This window comes from Prionailurus bengalensis, chromosome B3, assembly GCF_016509475.1.
Source record: "Prionailurus bengalensis isolate Pbe53 chromosome B3, Fcat_Pben_1.1_paternal_pri, whole genome shotgun sequence".
Classification (NCBI taxonomy): domain Eukaryota; kingdom Metazoa; phylum Chordata; class Mammalia; order Carnivora; family Felidae; genus Prionailurus; species Prionailurus bengalensis.
The window spans coordinates 46,062,553-46,086,179 of record NC_057355.1 but is presented as its reverse complement, the minus strand read 5'-3'; the positions used below and the strand labels follow the sequence as shown (position 1 = coordinate 46,086,179).

The window sequence follows — 23,627 nt, the reverse complement described above, 5'->3', positions numbered from 1 at the left end:
TGCATTTAAATATCTTTGCTATTGTTGTTGTCATTGTCATTGTGGTTTGATTTTTCTCATCTTTACCTTCTCCTTTCTATTTTCAGAATATGAGTGATGCTATGGCAATCTTGCACAAACTACAGACAGGCTTGGATGTAAATGTAAAATTCACTGGTGTTCGAGTGTTTGAATATACACCAGAATGCATAGTATTTGATCTTCTTGATATTCCTTTGTACCATGGGTGGTTAGTGGACCCACAGGTAAGTAGAAAAATGTTAAATATATAAACACAAATGTAGTAAAAATTTATTGATTTGAAAAATTAATCATTTATATGTTCTAATTATTATATTTTTGTGATTTTACCTGAAATTAGCCAAATTGTGAGGTTAAGGGCACTGTCCTCTGCACTACTAAATCTGTCCCAAGACTACTGACTATAACTTCAAGGAGTTAGGAGTCAACTACAAAGTTGAGTCTATATTCTCGCTAGCAGTTCTTATTTTCTGTCTTTTGGATTATAGTCATACTGATAGGTGTAAAGTTATATCTCATTGTGGATTTGTTTGTATTTTTATGGCTAATGATGTTGAGTATCTTTTCATGTGCTTACTGGCCATTTGTATATCTTCTTAGGAGAAATAGCTGCAGATCCCTTGCCTATTTTTATTTATGTTATGTTATGTTATGTTATGTTATGTTATGTTATGTTATGTTATGTTACGTTATTTACTTATTTTGGGAGAGAGAGAAGAAGGGAGACAGAGAATCCCAAGCAGGCTCTGCACATTCAACGTAGAGCCTGATGTGGGGCTTGAACTCACAAACCATGATATCGTGACCTAAGCCAAAATCAAGAGTTGGGCAGTTAACCAACTGAGCCACCCAGGTGCCTCCCCCCACCGCCCATTTTTAATTGGGCTATTTGTCTTTTTGTTACTGAGCTGCAAGAGTTCTTTATGTATTTTAGGTATAAGTCTCTTATTAGATACATGGTTTGTGTATTTTCTCCCATTCTGTAGTTTGTTTCTTTCTTCTTTCTTTCTTTCTTTCTTTCTTTCTTTCTTTCTTTCTTTCTTTCTTTCTTTCGGGAGAGATAGAGCAAGGGAGGAGCAGAGAGAGAATTCCAAGGAGGCCCCATGCTGTCAGTGCAGAGCCCAATATGGGGTTCAAACCTACCAACCATGAGATCATGACCTGAGCCGAAATCAAGAGCCATCCAGGCGCTTCTGTCTTTTTACTTTCTTGATGGTGTTCTTGAAGCACAAAAGTTTTTAATTTTGATAAAGGCCAATTTGTTTTTTTTGTTTTGTTGCTTATGCTTTCGGTGTCCTAAGAAGGTTTTGCCTAACCCAAAGTCACAAAGATTTACTCCTGTAACTTCTTCTAAGAGTTTTATAGTTTCAGGGCTTATATTTAGGAATATGATCAATTTTGAGTAATTTTTTTTTAAATTTTTTTTTTTTAACGTTTTATTTATTTTTGAGACAGAGAGAGACAGAGCATGAACGGGGGAGGGGCAGAGAGAGAGGGAGACACAGAATCGGAAGCAAGCTCCAGGCTCCGAGCCATCAGCCCAGAGCCTGACGCCGGGCTCGAACTCGTGGACTGCGAGATCGTGACCTGAGCTGAAGTCGGACGCTTAACCGACTGAGCCACCCAGGCGCCCCAGAGTAATTTTTATATATAGCTGTAGGAAGAATCCAATTTTATTCTTTTGCATGTGGCTATTCAGTTGTCCTAGTACTATTTGTTGTACTCTTTGTAAAAGATTATTCTTTCCCCCGTTGAATTGTCTTGGTACTCAGAGTGATCTTTGTAAAATAACCCTCCCCTTGATTTCTGTGTCCCCCTCCTTTCCTTAAAGGCCTTCAGTGTAAGTGAAATAAAATATAAAATCCTTACTAGAGTTTTTATGATATGCTGCATGACCTAGGTTCTGCTATCTGTCCAACCTTCCCTCATATACTACTCCCATTTTTAAAATTTTTATTTATTGTTTTTACTAGTCTTTCAGTAACACTAACTGCCTTTCTGTTCTTCAGACATATCAAGCTCATTTCTATTTCAGGTTTGTGTGCTAGCTGATTGCCTACTATGGAACATTGTTCTACTACTCTAACACATTGTTCTCCCAGATCTTCATGTTTCTGGTACTTCATTAGTCAGATCTTAGGTGAAGTATCACCTTGTTAAAGAGGCCTTTCCTGGGGGGCGCCTCAGTCTGTTAAGCATCAACTCTTGATTTTGGCGCAGGTCATGATCTCACAGTTCATGAGTTCAGGTCCCACATTGGGCTCCACACTGACAGCATGGAGCCTGCTTGGGATTCTCTCTCTCCCTCTCTCTTCCTCCACCCTGTTCATGCTCTCTCTCATTCTCTCAAAATGAATAAATAAAACTTAAAAAAAATTTTTAATTAAAAGTAAATACTAAAAAAGAGGCCCTTTGTGACAACTTATTGAAATTAGTCACCCTTCTTTTCCTGTCATTTACTCTCCCATGAGCCTCTTTGATTTGATTTTCTTTACCACTTAATATTATCTGGAATTTTATTTATTTATTTTTCTTTCTTCTTTTTTTAAGTAGGCTTCACACCCAATGTGGAGCCAGCCCATTGCAGGGCTTGAACTTACCACTGTGAGATCAAAACATGAACTGAGATCAAGAGTCAGATGCTTAACCAACTGAGCCACATAGATGCCCCTATTTATTTCTTTACTTGATTGACTCTTATCTCCTACTAGAATGTTTTATGAGGGCTGGGATCTTATACCCCATTGGATAGAACAGTGCTTGGCACATAGTAGGTTCTTAGTAAATATTGGTTGATAGTATGAAGCATGCATACATATCTGCACGCACTGACCACAATGATGGAGAGATCACAGTAGCAAGTTTCTTCATCTCTGTCCATTGGTAAAAGCAACTGGTAGTCTAGGCAAGGAAAGTATGCCTTATTATAAACAGGGTGTCTGTATCTTTATGGCATTCTGTCTCTGAGAACATCACTGGAAAGGCTAACCTTGTGCAACATTTTACATTTTCAAGGTGAGCCATACTGGATCCTGGCAGATGATAGTGCCAGATTGCCTAGGTTCTTGAGGAAAATGAGCTGACAGCCTGAGAAACTTAAGCCTGAATTCTTAAAAATTGTACTCAGATCATCTCTCTGACTATATGTGTAGCTATATATTGCCTGGTAGACTGTTGAATTCATATGCTTAAAGAAAAGCATATACTCAAATGTAGGACTGAAATTGTTCATCAGACTTTTCTGGTATAAACAGTGGTTTTCAAACTCTTGGAAGGGCCTGAGGACTGTGATTTTTATCTGTTTTACTTAATTGTGACAGAGTGATTCTGCTACTGAGAAAGAAAAAAGAACAAGGCAACAGTTTGAAACCTCTAGGTCTGTATGAAATCTCTCTCAGAATTGGTTGGTTCTTTGTATTCTGATTATGCATTATGCAAACAATTATCTCACAAATAAATATCAGCAGTTCTCTGGATGGTAGGCACCAGAGTCACCTACCGAGAGGGTATGTCTCCATTATTAATTGATAACTAACTCTTGAAGAGCAACATTTGGAAGCCAGATGATAGTGGAAATGATATACTGAGTGTGCTGAAAGAAGACAAATGCTAATCTGTAATCCTGTTCCCAGAAAAATTATCTTTGAAGAATCATTTTGTAGATTAATTAAATTAAGAGCTTGTTGGGGGCCCCTGGCTGGCTCAGTCAGTAGAGCATGTGACTTTTGGTCTCGGGGTTGTAAGTTCAAGCCCCACACTGGGTGTACAGATTACTTAATTTTTTTTTTTTAAATCATTTAAAAAAAAAAAAAAAAGCTTCTTGGCAATAGACCATCATTAGTAGAAAGTCTAAACACGGGTTTTATAAAGAGGGAAAGTGATCTCAGATAGAGGGAAAAGTGAATGAAGAGAAAATAAAATGATAAACATGTGGATAAATATAAATGTGGGCTGTATCAAATATAACATTATCTTTTGGGATTTTAAAAAACATCATTAGCATATGTAAACATAGTAACATAAGTTGGGAGGAAGTTAGGTAAAGTATTCTAAGGGCCTAGAATTAATTGTTCAAGAAGAGAATATTAACTTTGGCTTTGTAGGATTAGATGTTACAGTTTCTGTAACTTTTTTGTCCAATGTGGTAGCCAAGTGTGACTATTTAAATTTAATTAAAAATTTATTTTCTGAGTTGCACTAGTTACATTTCAGCCGCTCAGCAGTAACCTGTGGCTAGTGGATATCTTATTGAGCAACACAGATTTGGAATATTTCCATTATTACAGAAAGTGCTATTCGATAATGCTCTTTTAGCATAACTATGAAAAGAATAGAAAACATAGTGGGTAACTTCTAGATTAGTAGAAGAGAGAAAATTTAATCTAAAAAGAAGGAGGAAAGAAAAGGTAAAGGAATGTTGAACTGATGGAACAGAGAGAATAGATTTAATAAATTCAAATATATAACTAGATTAAGTAAGTATAAATAGGACTAAATCCTCTAGTTAAAAGTGATTCTATGTAGTTTGTTATTTACAAGAGACATAAAAAACAGATTGCAAGTAAAAAGAGGGGGGAAAATTAGATTTATATGTATCTGGAGACACCTAGAAAGTAAATACCTAATTGATTGTTCATTCCTTGGACCCATGGGAACTGTCAGAAAAGGATAAAGGTCAGTTTTTGACCAAAAAAAAAAAAAAAGAAAAAATTGTATGCACCTAATCGTATAATCGCAAAGCACATAAAGCAAAATTTAACAGAATTGTAAATAGCAGTAGATCACCATATGGGAAAATGTTAATATATCTTTCTCTGTAATTGATAGAAGCAGAAAAGAAAACCTAATTAATGCATATTTAAAAAAAAATTTTTTTTTCAACGTTTATTTATTTTTGGGACAGAGAGAGACAGAGCATGAACGGGGGAGGGGCAGAGAGAGAGGGAGACACAGAATCAGAAACAGGCTCCAGGCTCTGAGCCATCAGCCCAGAGCCTGATGCGGGGCTCGAACTCACGGACCGCGAGATCGTGACCTGGCTGAAGTCGGACGCTTAACCGACTGCGCCACCCAGGCGCCCCCATTTTTCCTAATCTTATGTGACCTTGGTACATGTGTCAAAACTTAATTTTGGTACATTACTATTAACTATATTATAGTCTTCATTTACACTTCACCAATTTATTTTATTGTTTTTTAAAATTTTTACTTAAATTCCAGTTAGCATACAGTGTAATATTAGTTTCTGGTGTGCAGTATAACGATTTACCATGTGCATGTATCACCCATTGCTCCTCACAATGCATGCATTCCTTAATCCCCATCAACTAGTTAACCTGTCCCCCCACCAACGTCCCCTCTGGCTGCCATCAGTGTGTTTTCTATAATTAGGAGTCTGTTTCTTAGTTTGCCTCTCACTTCTTTTTTGTTTCCCCCTATGCTCATTTGTTTTGTTTCTTAAATTCCACATATGCGTGAAATAATATGGTATTTGTCTTTCCCTAACTGGCTTATTTCACTTAGCATTATACTGTGTAGCTCTATCCATGTCATTGCAAATGGCAAGATTTCTTTTTTTATGGCTGAGTAATATTCTATTGTATATATTTACCACATCTTCTTTATCTGTTCATCAATTGATGGACACTTGGGCTGTTTCCCTATTTTGGCTATTGTGTAGATAATGCTGCTATAAACATCAGGGTGCATGTATCCATTTGAATTAACATTTTTGTATTCTTTGGATAAACACCTAGTAGTGCAGTTGGTGGCTTGTAGGGTAGTTCTCTATTTTTAACTTTTTGAGGAACCCCCATACTGTTTTCCAGAGTGGCTGCATCAGGAATGCAAATAGTACAAGAGGGTTCCCCTTTCTCCACATCCTTGCCAACACCTGTTGTTTCTTGTGTAGTTGAGTTTAGCTATTCGGACAGGCGTGAGGTGATAACTCATTGTAGTTTTGATTTGCATTTCCCTGATAACGAGTGATGGTGAGCATGTTTTCATGTGTCTGTTGGCCATATGTATGTCTTTGGAAGAATGTCTCTTCATGTCTTCTGCCCATTTTTTATTTGCATTTTTGGGGTATTGAGTTTTATAACTTCTTTATATATTTTGGATACGAACCCTTTATCAGATATGTTATTTACAAATATCTTCTCCTATTCTGTAGATTGCCTTTTAGTTTTGTTGAGTGTTTCCTTCACTGTGGAAGGAAGAGTTTGGTTTTGCTTACCCTTCCCTTGCCTCAGGAGACCTATCTAGAAAGAAGTGGCTATGGCTACGGCTGATGTTCAAGAGGTTACTGCCTTTGTTCTCCCCTAGGATTTTTATGGTTTCAGGTCTCACACACTTCACCCATTTTTCTCCTAATTTGTGTTGTTGATGTTCCATAATATAGGATATTACATTGCATTTAATCATCATCTCTTCCTAGTCTCCTCTTGTCCATGATATTTTCTCCTGTTTTTTTCTTGAACCTGATTATACATTACTTTTATACATTCATGAAATTTACAAAAACTGACCTACTACAGGGCTATAAAGCAAGTTTCCACAAATTTTTAAGGATTGAAATCATATAGAGTATAAAATATCCTCTAATCACAGTGCAGTTAACCTAGAAATCAGTAGAGAAACAATAGAAATTGTTTGGGTTCAAAGAATCATAATGAAACTTAGAGTATGTTTTAAACTGTATAATAACTAAATCCATATTTTTAAAGCCCTAAATTAATATATTAATGAATAAGAAAAGATTAAAAGCTTATTTTCTTTTATTATTATTTTTTTTAACGTTTATTTATTTTTGAGACAGAGAGAGACAGAGCATGAACAGGGGAGGGGCAGAGAGAGGGAGACACAGAATCTGAAACAGGCTCCAGGCTCTGAGCGGTCAGCACAGAGCCCGACGCGGGGCTCGAACTCACGGACTGTGAGATCATGACCTGAGCCCAAGCCGGCCGCTTAACCGACTGAGCCACCCAGGCGACCCAAAAGCTTATTAACTTAATAAGCTGTATATCCACTTTAAGAGCAGAAAGTATTAAAATAGAGGGTAAATATATAATAAGATTAACAAAGCTAAAATTCTTCAAATAAATATTCTTCAAAAAGAATTTTAAGATGACAAACAGAAGTTGGTGCCTGCCTGGCTCATTTGGGAGAGCATGTGACTTTTGATCTTGGGGTTGTGAGTTCAAGCCCCATGTTGGGTGTGGAATTACTTAAAAATAAAATCTTTAAAAACAAATACATAAAGTAACAAACAGAAACTTAAATTTTAAAAATACGTCATTTAAATAACATAAGTTCCTGAGAATAAATCTTACAAAAAGATGTGCAAGACCTCTGTATGGACAATTTTAAATTTGAGAGAAATTAGAGACCTATGTGAATGTAGGTTTTTATTCTTGGATTTTAGATTTTAAGGCAATTTATACAGATGTCCTTTTTGTCTAAAGTAGTTTAGTTTCAGTATAACCCCAAACAAAATCCCATCAGATTTATGGGAGTAGTTGTGGAAGGAGACAAGTGGAGTCTACAATTTATATGGAAATGCAAAGGGCCAGGAATAGAAAATGTGATATTCTTGAAGCAGAACATGCAGGGAGGACTTGGTCTCCCAGATAGGAAATATTTTAAATATTGTAATTAAGAATTGGACCAATGACAGAGAATAGAGAAGCCAAAAAGACTATACATATATAGATAAATAAGCACTGTAGAGCAACAGGGGAAAGGCAGCCCTTACAATAAAAGGTGCTAAGGCAATTAGATAACCATTAGATTAGATAGCCTAATTAGCCAGTTAGGTAGCCAATTCAGATTCTAATTAGATAGCCAATTAGAAAAGAATGAAATTGTTTCTCCCAACTCACGGAATAAAATTCTGTTCCATGTGCATTGATGTTTAACTGTCAAAGCTAAAACTGCAAATTTGAGAGTATGTTTCTGACCTTAATACAAAAAGATTTCTAAAACAAATACATTAATCATGAAGAACATTGGTAAACATGACTACATTAAAATTGAGAACTTGTGATTATTTAAAGAAATCCTAAATAAAATGTAAAAGCAAGCCATTGAGTAGAAGATGATTATAACTTATAAAATAAAATAAATAAAGGGCTAACATGCAGAATGTATAAAGAGCTCCTACAAGTAAATATTTTTTAAGGTATTTATAAGCTATATATCCACTCTAAGAGCGGAAAATATTAAAATACAAAGTAAATATATAATAAAGAAGATTAACAAAGCTAAAATTCTTCAGATAAACTTTCTTCAAAAAGAATTTTAAGATGACAAACAGAAGGGGGTGTATGGCTGGCTCATTCAGTAGAGCACATGACTTTTGATCCAATTAAAAAAAAAAAAAAAAAAAAAGCAAATGACTTGAACAGGCACTTGACAAGAATGGATATCCAAACAAGTAGTAAACATATGAACTAGTCATCAGGGAAATGCAAAATAAAACCAAAATAACATACCACTATACACGCATTAGAACGGTTAATATTTATGTCTTACAGTGCTAAATGTTGGAGAAGATTTACAATGTAGAGAATTCTCATATCCCACTGATGAAAATATAAATTGTCTTTCTACTTTGGAAAGCAGTTTGGAGTTCTCTAGTAAAGTTGAGGATAAGCATAACCTAAGACTTAGCAATTTGATAAGACATATTCCCTAGAGAAACTCTTTATGTGTAGAACAGGATAAATGTGTAAGAATATTCATAACAGTATTATTTGTTAGCCTGAAACTGAAAGCAATTTAGATAGCTATCAAAAGATGAATGATAAAAAATTGTTATGGTATATCCATACTGTGGAATACTATACATTGAAAATGAACAAAGAACAGCTGCATACCACTATATATAGCTACCTAGCATATATTTGTTTATTTGGTTTATTGTCTTGTTTATTTGGTTTATTGTCTTTAGAATGTAAACTTTATGAAAGCATAGACCGTCTCTTTTGTTCACTGCTGAGTCTGCAGTTTCTCTAACAGCATGTAATACATAATAGTGCATAAAAGGCTCCCAAATGAATTAATTGAATAAAATACTAACATAGAGGGGCGCTTCGGTGGCTCAGTCAATAAAGCGTCCTACTTTGGGTCAGGTCATGATCTTGCAGTTGGTGAGTTCCAGCCCCATGTCAGGCTCTGTGCTGACCACTTTCGGATTCTTTGTCTCCTCTCTGCCCCTGGCCCTCATGCGTGCTCTCTTTCTTTCTCTCTCTCAAAAGTATATAAACATTAAAAAAAAAAAAAAAAAGTAGAGATTCTGCCTATGAAAACTTGAAATCTTTGTATTGTTTATTGCTGGTCTATAGCAGTATAATTGATTTTTGTATATTGATTTTGTATTTATTATAGATGTATTTTTGTAGATTCTTTAGGATCAGAAATTCAGATTCTTTGGAAAGACTAAATGAAGTTGAGTCACTAAAAAAAAATTGCTATAAACAGTAAAAGTGTTAAGAAAAATAATGAAAATCTAAAGGAATTGTGCCCTCAAATTGCTTCTTAAGGGTCTAAGTTTTCACTTTAAATCAAAACTGAAAGTCTCACTCTTTTGTGTTGTTTACATAGAATCATAACCAAAAGATCTGCTTTCAAAGAAAAGGCCTTATTTGGGTCTGCATTAAAAGATTAACAAGTGAATACTTTGCGTATTTTAACATAAAATGTCTAAGATATGTATATATAACAATTTTTCACAATTTCCTGCTTTGACTTTTTTCAATTAACTGCTCTTCTCAACAGTTATCCCACAATGGTTCAGAGGCTTTTTCCACCCTAGAATTTTGCAGGAACAAAGAAATCATAGCCTAGAGCAGTTGTTCCTAAACTTTGCTATGCAGAAATTGAATGAAAACTTAGACAACTGAGAAGAGAAGCAACTTGAGTCTGGAATTCTTTTAGATCTTTTTAACCAGCTCCCCAGTTTGAGAACCATTGTCCAGAGCATTACTTGTACACTTATATGTGAAGACTTGTGGTGTTCAAAGAGTAAGTATTTAAGAAGGATCATTTGGATATAGAAAGAAAACATTGGCCCTCTTATTTTATGTCAACATATTAATTTATATTTGTTTTATTATGTGTGTGTATATATATATATCAATACAGTAGTACATGTAAATTGTTTATAAGTAAGTATATTTTACAGATGGGATGGCAATCGAAACAAGTTGTTTAGCCACCAGAAACCTAATTTTCTTCAGTAGTCGAAGCAAAGTATAATGAAAGGAGAGTAGAGATGCCCAGTTTTATTCTCCTATAGCTTAAACTTTACATTTACTTTTCTACTAGACTGCCAAAGACAAAGAGTTTAAGTAAGACTCATGAGGCAAATGCTGTCCCTGATTAATATAATATTAACTTTTCTTCAGGAAAATGACATAGTTATATCTACTCATATCTCCACTATACTTTGCTATGAACTAAATAATAAATAAAATGGGAAAATTTTGTGAATCCCATAAATTAATATCTTGAGATTTGCCTTGTTTTAAATGCAAAATACTAATTTTTTAGTGAAAAAAACCTGAAATTTTCTTATTTTTCCTTCTGAAATAGTTTGCTTTTTGTTTTAATCACTTAAATGCATCTTTACAACTTAAGAAATAAAGTTGCATGTAATAATCCCATTTCATTATTTTTTGCATAATTGAAATATAGCTAAGCAATATTTTTCATAATATGTTATAGTGAGATGTAAACAAAATTATAAACTGTTGGGTGTTGATTTTCTTTTTAATAAGTAATACTTTTATACTTAATATAATATTAGAATAAAACCCTAAAGAATGATATGGGTTTCTTATTGTTTTTAATCTTATTGTGATTAGTGAGACAGTCATTTGTTTTCTAGATTGATGACATTGTAAAAGCTGTTGGTAACTGCAGCTACAACCAGCTAGTGGAGAAGATCATCTCTTGTAAGCAGTCAGACAATAGTGAGCTGGTTAGTGAAGGTGGGTGAGTGCTGCTATTACCTGACATATTCTTGGCAAAGTAACTTGTCTTATAATTTAATATCTTTTAAGTGTCATAAATAAGACTTCTAAAAAATACAAGTGATGCTACCTGTGGGAGTTCAAAGAAGTAATTATTCATAAAGATACCAGTGAAAAGTTTTTCTAGAACACTTTTCACTTGACTTCTAGAATCAGGCCTGGATTCTACTAAAAATCTTTGGAATCACTTGTTAGCTTTAATAAGGTCAATTACCCAGGAGTTATTGATAATTACTCTTTTTTGAAAAAAGGGTTAGGATTATTATTTGGGAGTACTGAGTGAATTTTTAATTCATCCCCTAGTTGACTGAAATGAGTATTATATGCTTAAGTGTTCATTTTAGTATATAGTATATTAAAACACAATTTTAAATCAAAGTATACTCTGATCATCAGTTTTCCTAGTCCCTAACTAATTAAAATTGCTAAATTTGTCAGTATAGAAATAGTTTCATGTTTTTTTAGCTGTGTTCTGATCAGTGAAGGGAAGAGCGTATTTGAAACCAGAATGCTGTAAGGAGCCATAGTATTTGGATATACCTTTCCTACCACCTACTTCACTTTCTCATAATACGCACAAATACTCAGGCTGCTATTCTCCTCTGTTTAAAGGGTAAGCAAAAGAAAGAGAAATCACGAGAAATAGGAGAAACTGTGTCTCTCAGACACAGTTCTTTTACATGGGGTATATTAAAAGTTGATTATAATCACCACATTAAAAATTAAGTGACTACAAGAGATAGAACATGTAAAAGAAAATAGGTACATGAATTACATACTATATTGATTAATCAGAACCCAATTAATTATATTACTCAATAGATCCGTAAGTTTAACACATTTATTCAAGAAGTAAGTAGCAAGAAAATACAGAGTATTTTAGTGGAGACTTATGTTGGATTTTTACATGGAATAAACACGTAAGTATACAGGAATATCAGTCACTGATTTGTATGACAACTCTTTCACTGCAACCCAGTGAAACAAAGTTTAATTATAGGGGCGAGGGGAGCAACCAAAGCCGTTAAAAAAAAAACTTCCAATTAATAAAATTCTACTCACTAGAACTTTCCATTCTTTAACAAAAAAAATTTTTTAACGTTTATTTATTTTTGAGAGACAGAGAGAGACTGAGAATGAGCAGGGGAGGGGCAGAGGGAGACACAGAATCCAAAGCCGACTCCAGGCTCTGAGAGTCAGCACAGAGCCTGACACGGGGCTCAAACCCACAAACTGTGAGAACATGACCTGAGCCGAAGTCGGACACTTAACCAACTGAGCCACCCAGGTGCCCCTAGAACTTTCCATTCTTGATCCAAACTCTCATTACTATATATTCCTAAAAATATTAAATAGAATATAAAGAAAATTGCCATGTGTAGATTCCAGCTATCTCAGTAACTTCCAATATGCTATTCTGTAGTACCTTAGGGAACAATAGGATTCAGAAAGTGTTAACAGATGGATTGATAGCTAGAGAAGTGATATTTTGGTGAATAGGCTTAGAGGGTATGAAGCTGTAGGGAATGCTTGTTGACAGCAATTTTCCCAAGGCAGGCTATAATGTCACTAGAGTAGGACTTAGGCAGTACACTAATTAACAAAGTGAACATTAGCACCCCCAACAACACAAATCTAGTCCCTTTATCACTTCTTCTTTTTCTCGACCTGCTGTTATAACTAATGTTCCTATTTCTCTAACATTGATTCCCCAGGACTACAAAAAACTATAACTATTAAAAAAAAATTTTTTTTATGTGTGTTCATTTCCTGAGAGAGACAAAGTGTGAGCAGGGGAGGGGCAGAGAGAGAGGGAGACCCAGAGTCTGAAGCAGGCTTCACACTCTGAGCTGTCAGCACAGAGCCTGATGTGGGGCTCGGACTCACGAACCACCAGATCATGACCTGAGCCAAAGTCGGATGCTTAACCGACTGAGCCACCCATGTTCCCCATTATAACTAATTTATATAGTTATAACTTGAGAAGAACTCCTTGATAAAATCAAGGAAGGAATCATCCTCTTTAGTGGTATAGAATTTTTGGGTAATATGTACCAGAATTGATGGTTTCCTTGATATATGAATTTTGTAATGGTAGAATTCTGCATATCAGATTTTCATATCAAGGAATAATTATACTTGGAATTCAGTACAATTAAAAAGCTAAACTAGTTTTTTGTTTATAAGAAACTACAAATGTGTAGTCTGAAGTAATTACTCAGTTCGAGTGGTTACTTGTATAGGCAGTAGGAAATAGTATAGGAAAGAAAAGACCACAGTGGATATTTTTACTTTTAATGTAGCAATTCTCTTTCCTCCATTGTTTTCTTCTTAATACTTTCTTAGGTATAGTGTTCAGCTGAAGGAGTCTGCTTTTTCTGTTTGACCCACACCTGTAACTTTCCTTCTGAATCAATAAAATATCTAAGAGGTAGTTTATGTCTAATCCTTCTTTATTAAAAGGTATTAAGCTTTAATCTCAGGTGATCTCCTTATTTTTTAATTCAAATATTTCATCACCATAAGGTACAGAATACAAGAAAGAAATATATATTTATATTTTTAATATTTATTTATTTTTGAGAGACAGGGACAGACAGCGTGAGCAGGGGAGGGGCAGAGAGAGAGGGAGATACAGAATCATAAGCCAGCTCCAGGCTCTGAGCTGTCAGCACAGAGCCCGATGCAGGGCTCGAACCCACGAACCGTGTGATCATGACCTGGGCCGAAGTCGGGCGCTTAACCGACTGAGCCACCCAGGCACCAGAAATATTTTTACTATCATTCTTTTTTGATGAAAAATCAATGTTAGTTAAATAGAATTAGATATTCTTTGACCTTCTTTCAGGTAACATTTTTTTCTTTTGATGACAGTACCTTGTAAGCAAAAGTACAGAACTTTCACATGTACATAGAGTATATATTATTTGTTACCTCTTCTGGATGGCAGTACTTTTTTGCCATTATACATTATCCTTGGTATAATGATAGGTGTGGCATGGCAGCAAAAATCAATAAGGAAAAAAATAGCACAGTAGCAGCTGCTAGACTTCACCAGAGCTCATCACTTAATTCCGGATGCTTTCTCAGGTATAATTTTTCCTTTGACAATTATTCCTAAGTTTAAAACAATGCTTAAATAATTCCATGATATTTATTTATTCAAATACTTATCAAGTCTTTATCATGTGCCGTAAACACTAAAGATTATAGTTTGAATTCACGTTATTTCTGAGTAAATACTGATTTTTTCCTGTTTATCTTTATTTTGAAAACTCTCAAACCCATAAAAAAGTTGGAATAGTACAATGATTATATGTATGCACTTTGCCCAAATTCACCAATTATTAACATATTGAAGGTTTGCTTTTTTTCTCTGTTCACATACATACATACACACAATTTCCTAAACCACGTGGGTGTTAATTACAAATATCACAGCACTTTGCCCATTAGTCCTTCAACATTTGTCTCCTAAAAACAAAGAATTCTCCTATGTAGTCACAATAAATTACCACAGGAAATTTAGCATCGATTCAATACTTTTTTTTTTGATTGATACAGTACTTTTATCTAATATACTGTTCATATTCTTAATTTTCCTGTTGTCCCAATAATGCCCTGTATAGCTCTTAAGTTTTTTCATTGTGGGCTCTAATCAAGAATCGTTTATCAAATCAACTTAGTTTCCTGTAATCTAGAACAGATCCCTAATCTTTTTTCTTTTTTTCCTTTTGGTCTTCTCTGATACTGACTTTTGTTAATAGTCCAGGCCAATTTTCTGTAGAATCGTCCTCATTATGGATTTATTTGATTGTCTACTTATGAGTAGAATAGTTATATATTTAAAAAAATTTTTTTAATGTTTTATTTTTGAGATAGAGACAGAGCATGAGCTGGGGAGAGGCAGAGAGAGAGGGAGACACAGAATCTGAAGCAGGCTTCAGGCTCCGAGCTGTCAGCACAGAGCCCGATGCGGGGCTTGAGCTCACACACTGCGAGATATGACCTGAGCCAAAGTCGGACATTCAACCGACTGAGCCACCCAGGCGCCCCGTAGTTATATATTTTTGGTGGGAATACTATATAGGTGATATTGTGTCTTTCCCAATGCATCAAATCAGGTGGCACAAGATGTCTGCTCTTTCCGTTATTGGTGATGCTGAAGTATGATTAAGGTGGTATCTGCTAGATCTTTTTGTTGTAAAGATGTCCTTTATCTTTTGTAATTAATAAGTAGTCTCTGATGTTGTGCTTTGAAACTTTTATTATCCTGTTCCCTAGTAATCTTTCACCCAGTACAATTGGCATTCATTGATTCTTGTCTGAATAAACTATTACTGTAGTAGTTATGGTATTTCTATTATTCCTTCTACATTTATTAGTTGGCATTCTTCTATAAAAATAAATGTTTTCTCCTCCCCCATTAAAAATTTTTTTTATCAATAGTAGACTCATGGATTCTTTTTTATTCAGTGTGTTCTAATCCATTATTATCATTACTCTTTTTGATGCTTAAAATTATCTCAAATATATCCAATGTAGTCCTCTCAACCTGGATCCCATGTTCTTTTTTTTTTTCCTTTTTTTTTTTTTTTTTTTTTAATGTTTATTTTTGAGAGAGACAGAGTGCAAGTGGGAGAGGGACAGAGAGACGGGGAGATACAGAATCTGAAGCCGGCTCCAGGCTCTGAGCTGTCAGCACAGAGCCCAATGTGGAGCTTGAAGTCAAGAAGGTGAGATCATGACCTGAGCCGAAGTCAGAGACTTAACCGACTGAGCCCCCCAGACCCCCCCATATTTTTAAATAATGTCTCTTCATTTCTTGAGTACTTCCTTATTTTATGGCACAATAGAATGTTCTGGGCTCCCTACTACATCCCTGGCATCAAATCACATGAGCCCTTATATTTTCAACGGAAATCTGGGCATTTGTCATAGTAAAAGGGATTGTTTTGCCCCATCCTCTTGAGAAAAAATATTGATGTAATGTATTTGATTTTTGAAAATCAACAGTAGATGAACCAAAAAGGCAGTCATTGTTTAAAGCTATCACTGTGACAAAGTTCTGATTGAGTTTAAATTTGAGCACAAATCTTAGTGCCAAATCTAGTCAATATTTAAAAATAAGCCAAGTTTCCTTTTCTCCTATATCCTCTTTTTGTTCCTTTTTGCCTAATTTTAGTGCCTCTCTAGTTTCAGTTCCTTTAAGATACTTAGTACTTTTATGTTCTCTAAACTCTTCAGTAATAGAGGAAAGTAATTTGGTAAATTTAGTATCGAGTTTCTGGAATGAAGAAGTATTTTCAGAACTAGTGTCAAGAAAACAATTTTTAACTTAAATTTACTTTTAGTAATATATTTTTCTTATTACCATTATATTAATTTTTACCTTTGGTATCATTAATAATAGCATCAAGAACATTAAAATTGAAATTTAAGCTAAATGTTGCAAATAAACTTTCATTTTAAAAGCAATACAGATAAGTAAAATGCTGTGTAACACTTAGAATTGTTTACCAAAATTTGTTTAATTAGTTATGAAGATTTGAAACTAGATTAGGCTTTCGAATATTCCATGAAAATCACAGGGGTCATTTTAAGAGTTAAAGGAATTAGGAAACATTGTTCTCTATAAGTCTAAATCAGGATATGCTTTATGGCTTGGGAGAAATAGAATTCAATCTGTATTTATGGTAATCAGCACTAAATTTTTAAACTTAATACCAATAATGCTCCTGGGTTCTAGTCTATAACTATAGACTATAGACTATTGCTATAACTAGTTTTATGTCCTTGAGCAAGTCATGTATTCTTTCTGAGCTGATGTCCTATTCTGTAGAATAAAGTAGCTGAGAAAGACCTTTCTAATGTTGCATTATTTAATTTCACATACATAAATAATGTTGTGAGTTCAGTAATCTCCACTGAATTTTTGTATCCTTTTGAAAGGGATTTGTAGAGAGGACGTTGTGGGAGGAGCATTCATAAATATCTTTCTGAAGGAAGCATTACACATATTATATATATATATATATGTATATATATGTATATATGTATATATATGTGCATATGTATATATGTATATGTATATATGTATATATATGCATATGTATATATGTATATTATATATATATACATATATAATAATATGTATTATATAGAACAGTGGTACTTCTCAGCATAGGTATAGTGCTTAAAACAAAAACTATTATATAGCAAGTGCTTTAGTATATAACTAATGCATTCTACCCAATAACTTAGTACTGGGCAAAGTAATGATAATAATGGAAGAGGGGAGCTCTTCTAAATGTATAAACCCAAGAAGTTACTAATGGGCTATAAATTTCCTTTGGCCGGGGCCTCCTGTATAACTTTTTGCACTTCCCCTCCGACCTTAACCAATTCCTTGGAATAGTTTGATATAATGGTAGCTTTTTACACTCACTTTGCAGCTTGAAATGCTATAGCTGGGCAATAAGGGTGAGGGATGGAGAGGGAGTGGAATAAACCTATGTTATCCAGCTGCCTCTGGCCCTACCCAAGTTTATTTTCAATTTCTTGTTGACGTGTCAGTTTCTTAACATAAGTTCATCTTTCCTTCCTATATCTGTACCTCCCTCCACACTTATAAAACTGTTTAGGGCATTCTCTTCCACCGCACCTGTACCCTCATTGCTTCTGAGACATTCCTTATTAAAAGAAGGGAGCAAAAGGATGAAGAAAGAGAAAGAAGGAAAGAACCCTTTTAAAATATTTATACAGATTCTCATTAGTCCTGGTAGTTATGTTCTATAAAGTGTCTATGAACATTGAATTAGTGAATACTGAACCACTGCTCCTAGGGGAAACAGAAGATTAGGTTCCTGTGAGCCTCTGGTCACATGATTTTCATCAACTAATCAATAAATACATACCTTGTTTTACTTGTGTTTCTGTTTAGAGACACCTTATTTAATACATATTGTTGATTCATTAACATCACATTCATGGCCAACAGCACTATACCTCATGCCTGAATGAATCTGCAAAAATATGTGTTTTCTCTGTAAGATATGTCACAGCCTTTGTGCGCTTAGGAACACTACCCGGCACATTCAGCAGTATGCTTGGGGGCCATTTCACACAGTAAAAATCACCCCAAGAAAGCACACCTACTAGATGGTGAGGAGTCTGTTTTGGTAAGAAAGCTGAAACAAGAAGCAGAATGCTGCCTTTTTTTTTATCTCAGTGGAGAATGTGTGCCTTGAGTGACTCAAATTTTTTGCCACTTTGCACATATCCAAGATTGACCCTGAAAGCATAGCAAGTACTGATTTTGTATTTATAAATAAATTTTAGTTAGTAGGTGAATTTGCAAATATGAAAGTGTACAAATAATGAAGATCAGCTAAACCCCAGAAACTTTATATTTCGTTGTGTTTTGAAAACAATAACGATCATGTCTGTCTTTGAACTTGATATAGCTACATAATGAGTGGTGTAAGTTTGGAGGCTATTAGGATAAAACTGGCATCAGTTATCTCAGTGTTTTCTGTTTGGTCTCACACCTACTTTTAGTTTTTTAAGGCAAAAACTGAACAGTTTGTGAACTGAGAATTATCTGGGATCTTTGTTAACATCTTAAAACCAACTCAATTTGTTAAGGCTACTTTTAATTTCTCAACACCTTTCCATTGGGAAAGTAGCTACTGATATACATCTTTCATTCCTACCTACTTTTTAAGTTGATAATTCTTGCCTTCTTATTTGTTTGAATGATTTTTAGTTTTATTGTGTCTCTATCTTTTATTAATAGTGCCTGAAATCCTTTTTGGAAGTAGGTGAAGTATTAGTAAATACATTTATTGTTAAAAAGAATTTCACATAACTGTTTCTTTACGATGGAGAATGTCTATAGACACATCTTCCATACCAAAATTAGAAAGAAGAATCTTCAATTTGGAGTCAATCATGTTATACTAGGGAAAATCTTACCTTGATTGGCCATTCTTCATACTTGGAACACAATGTAAATAGAAAAAACTTACTAATTTTGAAATTATTCTTCCATCTAATACTATGCATTGGTTCCATAGGCTTTGTAGCTGAGCAGTTTCTAAATAACACAGCCACTCAACTGACATACCATGGATTATGTGAACTAACTTCAACGGTTCAGGAAGGAGAACTTTGTGTGTTCTTTCGGAATAATCATTTTAGCACCATGACCAAATACAAGGTATGATATAGAAATAGCTATTTAATTGTTATTCTAAATTAAAGAAGCTGGATTTAGAGATGTCTTATGATCTACTTCAAAATAAAAACAAATTCAGCATAATATTCTTTTATTCATCAGATTATGAAGGTAATTATTAAATACTCCTTTAGGATGCAATGGATTCACAATCTAAGTGTTACTTCAAATCAGCTTTTGTTTTAAGTCTCAATCCCTTTTTCACAGATTACTGCATTAAAAAGTATTATTTCCTAGGAAAAAAAATAAACATAAACCTTAGAAATAGAACTAGGATTGCTGGTAATGATGGATGTGTATATTTGAGGGTTAAAGGAGGTTAGAAGAATAGGATCTGTCTTTATGATGGTGTTTACTATTATTAAAGTTATCAGTGTGACTTTAAATTCTTCTTATGCCATTTATGGCTCTGCCAAAAATCTTACTGGTTTATCCTTTTTGTTATCTCTTCATCCATCTCTTCCATTTTTACAGCTGCTACCAATGAGGAGTTTATCAACTTATAGGGAGGCTTCTGTGGTAGGATACTGCCCTGATCATGTCTGTAATATACCAAAAATGTTCAGTAGCATTCAGTGCCTAGAGGATAAAAATGCAAGGTATTTTCTACTATCCTCTTTTGCCAACACTTAGCTTCAGCCATATAGTGTATCTGCTCATTAATAATCCTGTATCTTTGGGGTGCCTGGGTGGCTCATTTGGTTAAGCATCTGACTTCAGCTTGGGTCATGATCTCGAGGTCTGTGAGTTTGAGGCCCATGTTGGGTCCTATGCTGACAGCTCGGAGCCTGCTTCAGATTCTGTGTCTCCCTCTCTCTTTGCCCCTCCCCCATTCACACCCTGTCTTTCTCTTTCAAAGACGAATAAACATTAAAAAAAATTTTTTTAATTCCTCTATCTTCGTACACACCTTATACTTTCCCATTTCTGCACTTTTGCTATCATTTCTTCTTAATTCCTTTTTGAAGAGATCTCATTCCTTTTAGCCTATCCATATTTCACCTATCCTTTTTCTTTAAGTTTATTTTTAATTTATTTTGAGAGAGAGAGAGATCAGGGGAGGGGGCAGAGAGAGAGGGAGAGAGAGAATCTCAAGCACTGTCAGCACGGAGCCCTATGTGGGGCTTGATCTCACAAACCATGAGATCATGCATGACCTGAGCCAAAATCAAGAGTGGGACACTTAACTGACTTCAGCTCAGTTCATGATCTCACGGTCCATGAGTTCAAGCCCTGCATTGGGCCCTGTGCTGACAGCTCAGAGCCTGGGGCCTAGTTTGGATTCTGTGTCTCCCTCTCTCTCTGCCCCTCCCCTGCTCGATCTATCTCTATCTCTATCTCTCTATCTCTCTATCTCAAACATTAAAAAAGATGTTTATAAAAGAAACATTTCAGGGGCGCCTGGGTAGCTCAGTCGGTTAAGTGTCCAACTTCAGCCCAAGTCATGATCTCATGGTTCATGGGTTCGAGCCCTGTGTCAGCCAGCCCCCTGGCTGACAGCTCGAAGCCTGGAGCCTGCTTAAGATTCTGTGTCTCCCAGGGCCTCTGGGTGGTTCAGTTGGTTAAGTGTACGACTTCAGCTCAGGTCATGATCTCATGGTTTGTGAATTTGAGTGCCACTTCAGGCTCTGTGCTGACAGCTCACAACCTGGAGCCTGCTTCAATTCTGTGTCTCCTCTCTATGCCGCTCTCCCGCTCATGCTCTGTCTCTGTCTCTCAAAAATAAACATTAAAAAAAAAAAAAAAGATTCTATGTCTTCATCTCTCGGCCCCAACCCCACTTGTGCTCTCTCTCAAAAATAAATAAACATTAAAATAAAATTTTTTAAATAAAAAAAAAGCAGCATTTCAAATTCACTCCTTAAACCAGTGGTTCTCAACCAGATTGTATGCTAGAACTACCTGGAAGCTTTTTAAAAAATAACCAATGCCCAAGAGCCCATCACCAATTCAATTAAGTCAGACTGTCTGGAGGTAGGGCCTAAGCATCTGTATTTTTTAAATGCTCCCCAGGTGATTTAAATGTGCAGTCAGTTTTCTTTTCCTGCAAATGTGCCCTCTTTCTCTAAATGAAAGTAAGCTGATTTGAAGTCAGAAATCAAGTCTTCATATTTGCTTCAACACTTTAATCAATGAATTGCACAAAGTGGTGTAAAATAATGTTCTGTTTGCTTATATAAGAATGCTCTAAGCAGTGAGTAATATATGGAACTGTTGAATCACTATATTGTATACCTAAAATTAATGTAACACTGTGTGTTAACTATACTGGAATTAAAATTTTTAATTAAAAAAATACTCTAAAGCCCTAGCTTCCTGTTTTATTAGTTATAGCAGGCATTCATTTGTATTGCTCCCACATTTGAGGTGTATGTGTGCTAGGTACAAGCCCAGAATCATCCATGCTTTTCAGAAATTTAAGGCCCCAAAACCTCAGAATCAGAATTATTGCTAGGTAGTATATAGTGCTTAGTTGTCTTGCTTTATCTGATGTCTTCAAGTCCACACTTCATTCATTTACAAATATCTATCAAGCCTGATTATGTCAAATATTTATTAAACATGATTATGTCTGGGTGCTCAGCCGGTACTAGGACTGCAGCCTGAGCAGGGCACCTTTGGATCCTACCATTTAAGCACCTCCTAGTTTGTCAAGAAACATATGTTAAATAATTGTACAAATAGTTATTATTTCTATTGAGGTATACTATGTAAAGGGTACATAAACATGCTGTGGGTGCCTTTATCAGGACTTAGAACCGAGTTGGGATGTCAAGAAAAACTTCCTTGAGAAGGTAACATTTAAACTGAAAAATGAATCTTTTAGTTTAACCAGTTAGCAAAAAAAAAAAAAAGGATTAACTAAGCATATAAAACCTGTGTGCAAAGGCCCTGAGAAAGGAAAGAACTCTTTAAGGAATTATAAGAAGGCCTGTATGAAGCATAGAAAATAAGAGGCATGGTATAAGGGTAAAGAGATAGGTAAGTACCAGACCTTGTATAGAGTCCTGAGTTAAGAAGAGAAACACATCTTGGTCTCCTGATGGTCTAGTGGTTCTTTGTGTTTTCTTTTCTTTTTTTTGGCTTAGCAGGAGTGAGATAGTTCAATGGGAAAATAAGATCTCTGGCTGCCTCTCCAGACGGAACTGTAGATGTTTTTCTCTTTTCTGTCAAGGCCATGCCCCTGACCAGAAGTCCTTTACTAGTCAAGCTAGGTATTTCCACTGTTTCTATGTGGTTGGGGGAGGGATGCCTCCCCTCAAGACTTTCTACCATGTGTCTATTTCTGGACTAAGTATACATTTCTGTGAGATAATGATAACTCATAGAATGTGTACATTCTGTTTCTCTGCTTCCACATTTTTCTCAGGGAACCTTATTTTGTGGCTAAACAGTGTTTCAAAGATGATGTGTTATCTTCCTACCCCCCCCCCCCCTCCCTTGTACAACATCAAGGTGCTTTGGACTTCGAGGCAAGTGTGGATGTGGATTCAGTTAGGAGTCTATTGTGCAGGGCCAAGTAAGATGTTATACTGACTTGGACTAGGATGGTAAAGAAATGGAGAGTAGAAAGATTCCATAGACATTTAGGAGATATAATCAACCAGATTTGGTGATTAGGATGTAAAAAATAAGAAAGAATGTTTTCTGGATTCTGCGCATGAAGAACTGGATAAATGGTGGTGTTCCGGAGAACACTGGATGAGGAGAAGAGAAACATCATGAAATCAGCCTTGGAACTGTTAGAGCTGCTTCCAAGGCATTCCTCCAAGTGGAAATGTTGGGTAAATGTTTCAAGACTGGAATAATTTTGGGGTATAAATGGTAATTTGGGGAAAGGATGAGATTCACAAGGTAAATATAGAAGAGAAGAAAAGAGAAGGCTTAGGACAGAGATTTAAGGAGTGCCAACATTTAAGGATCAACTAAAGGAATATGAACTAGCAAAGGAGACTGAGAAAGAAAAAAAGAAAAGGAAAACCTGAAGAGTATGGTATCATGTAAGCCAATGGGGAGAGAGTATTTCAAGAAGAACAGAGATCTCACTTGTTAAATGCTGTTGAGAGGATGAGAAACATGAGAACACTGGGGGGAACCTGTCCATTGGTGATGGATTTCATTGATATCTTGTAGAGAATGGCAGCAGGAAAAACTCAATTTGAATTGGTTAAGTGATTGGAATGTCAGGAACTAGAAACAGATTATAGGAAACTATTTGAAACTGGGAGCATAGACATAATGGCTCATAGCTGTAGTGGTATATGGAATCCAGAGGGTTTTTTTGTTTTGTTTTTTGTGTTTTTAAAAAATCTTTTTAATGTTTATTTTTGAGA

The 23,627-nt window shown here is 35.2% G+C and overlaps 1 protein-coding gene across 2 annotated transcripts in view; it reads left to right on the top strand.

Moving 5' to 3' along the window:
• Positions 1–23,627, top strand: part of MINDY2 (MINDY lysine 48 deubiquitinase 2) — a 77,674-nt gene that overhangs the window by 35,019 nt on the left and 19,028 nt on the right. The window contains exons 4-6 of one of the 2 annotated variants that reach the window (XM_043555319.1): positions 87–245; positions 10,910–11,012; positions 19,133–19,275. In XM_043555319.1, coding sequence (XP_043411254.1) covers positions 87–245; positions 10,910–11,012; positions 19,133–19,275 — 405 coding nt within the window. The remainder of the gene's footprint in view (positions 1–86; positions 246–10,909; positions 11,013–19,132; positions 19,276–23,627) is intronic. The other variant, XM_043555320.1, reaches the window with a different exon arrangement.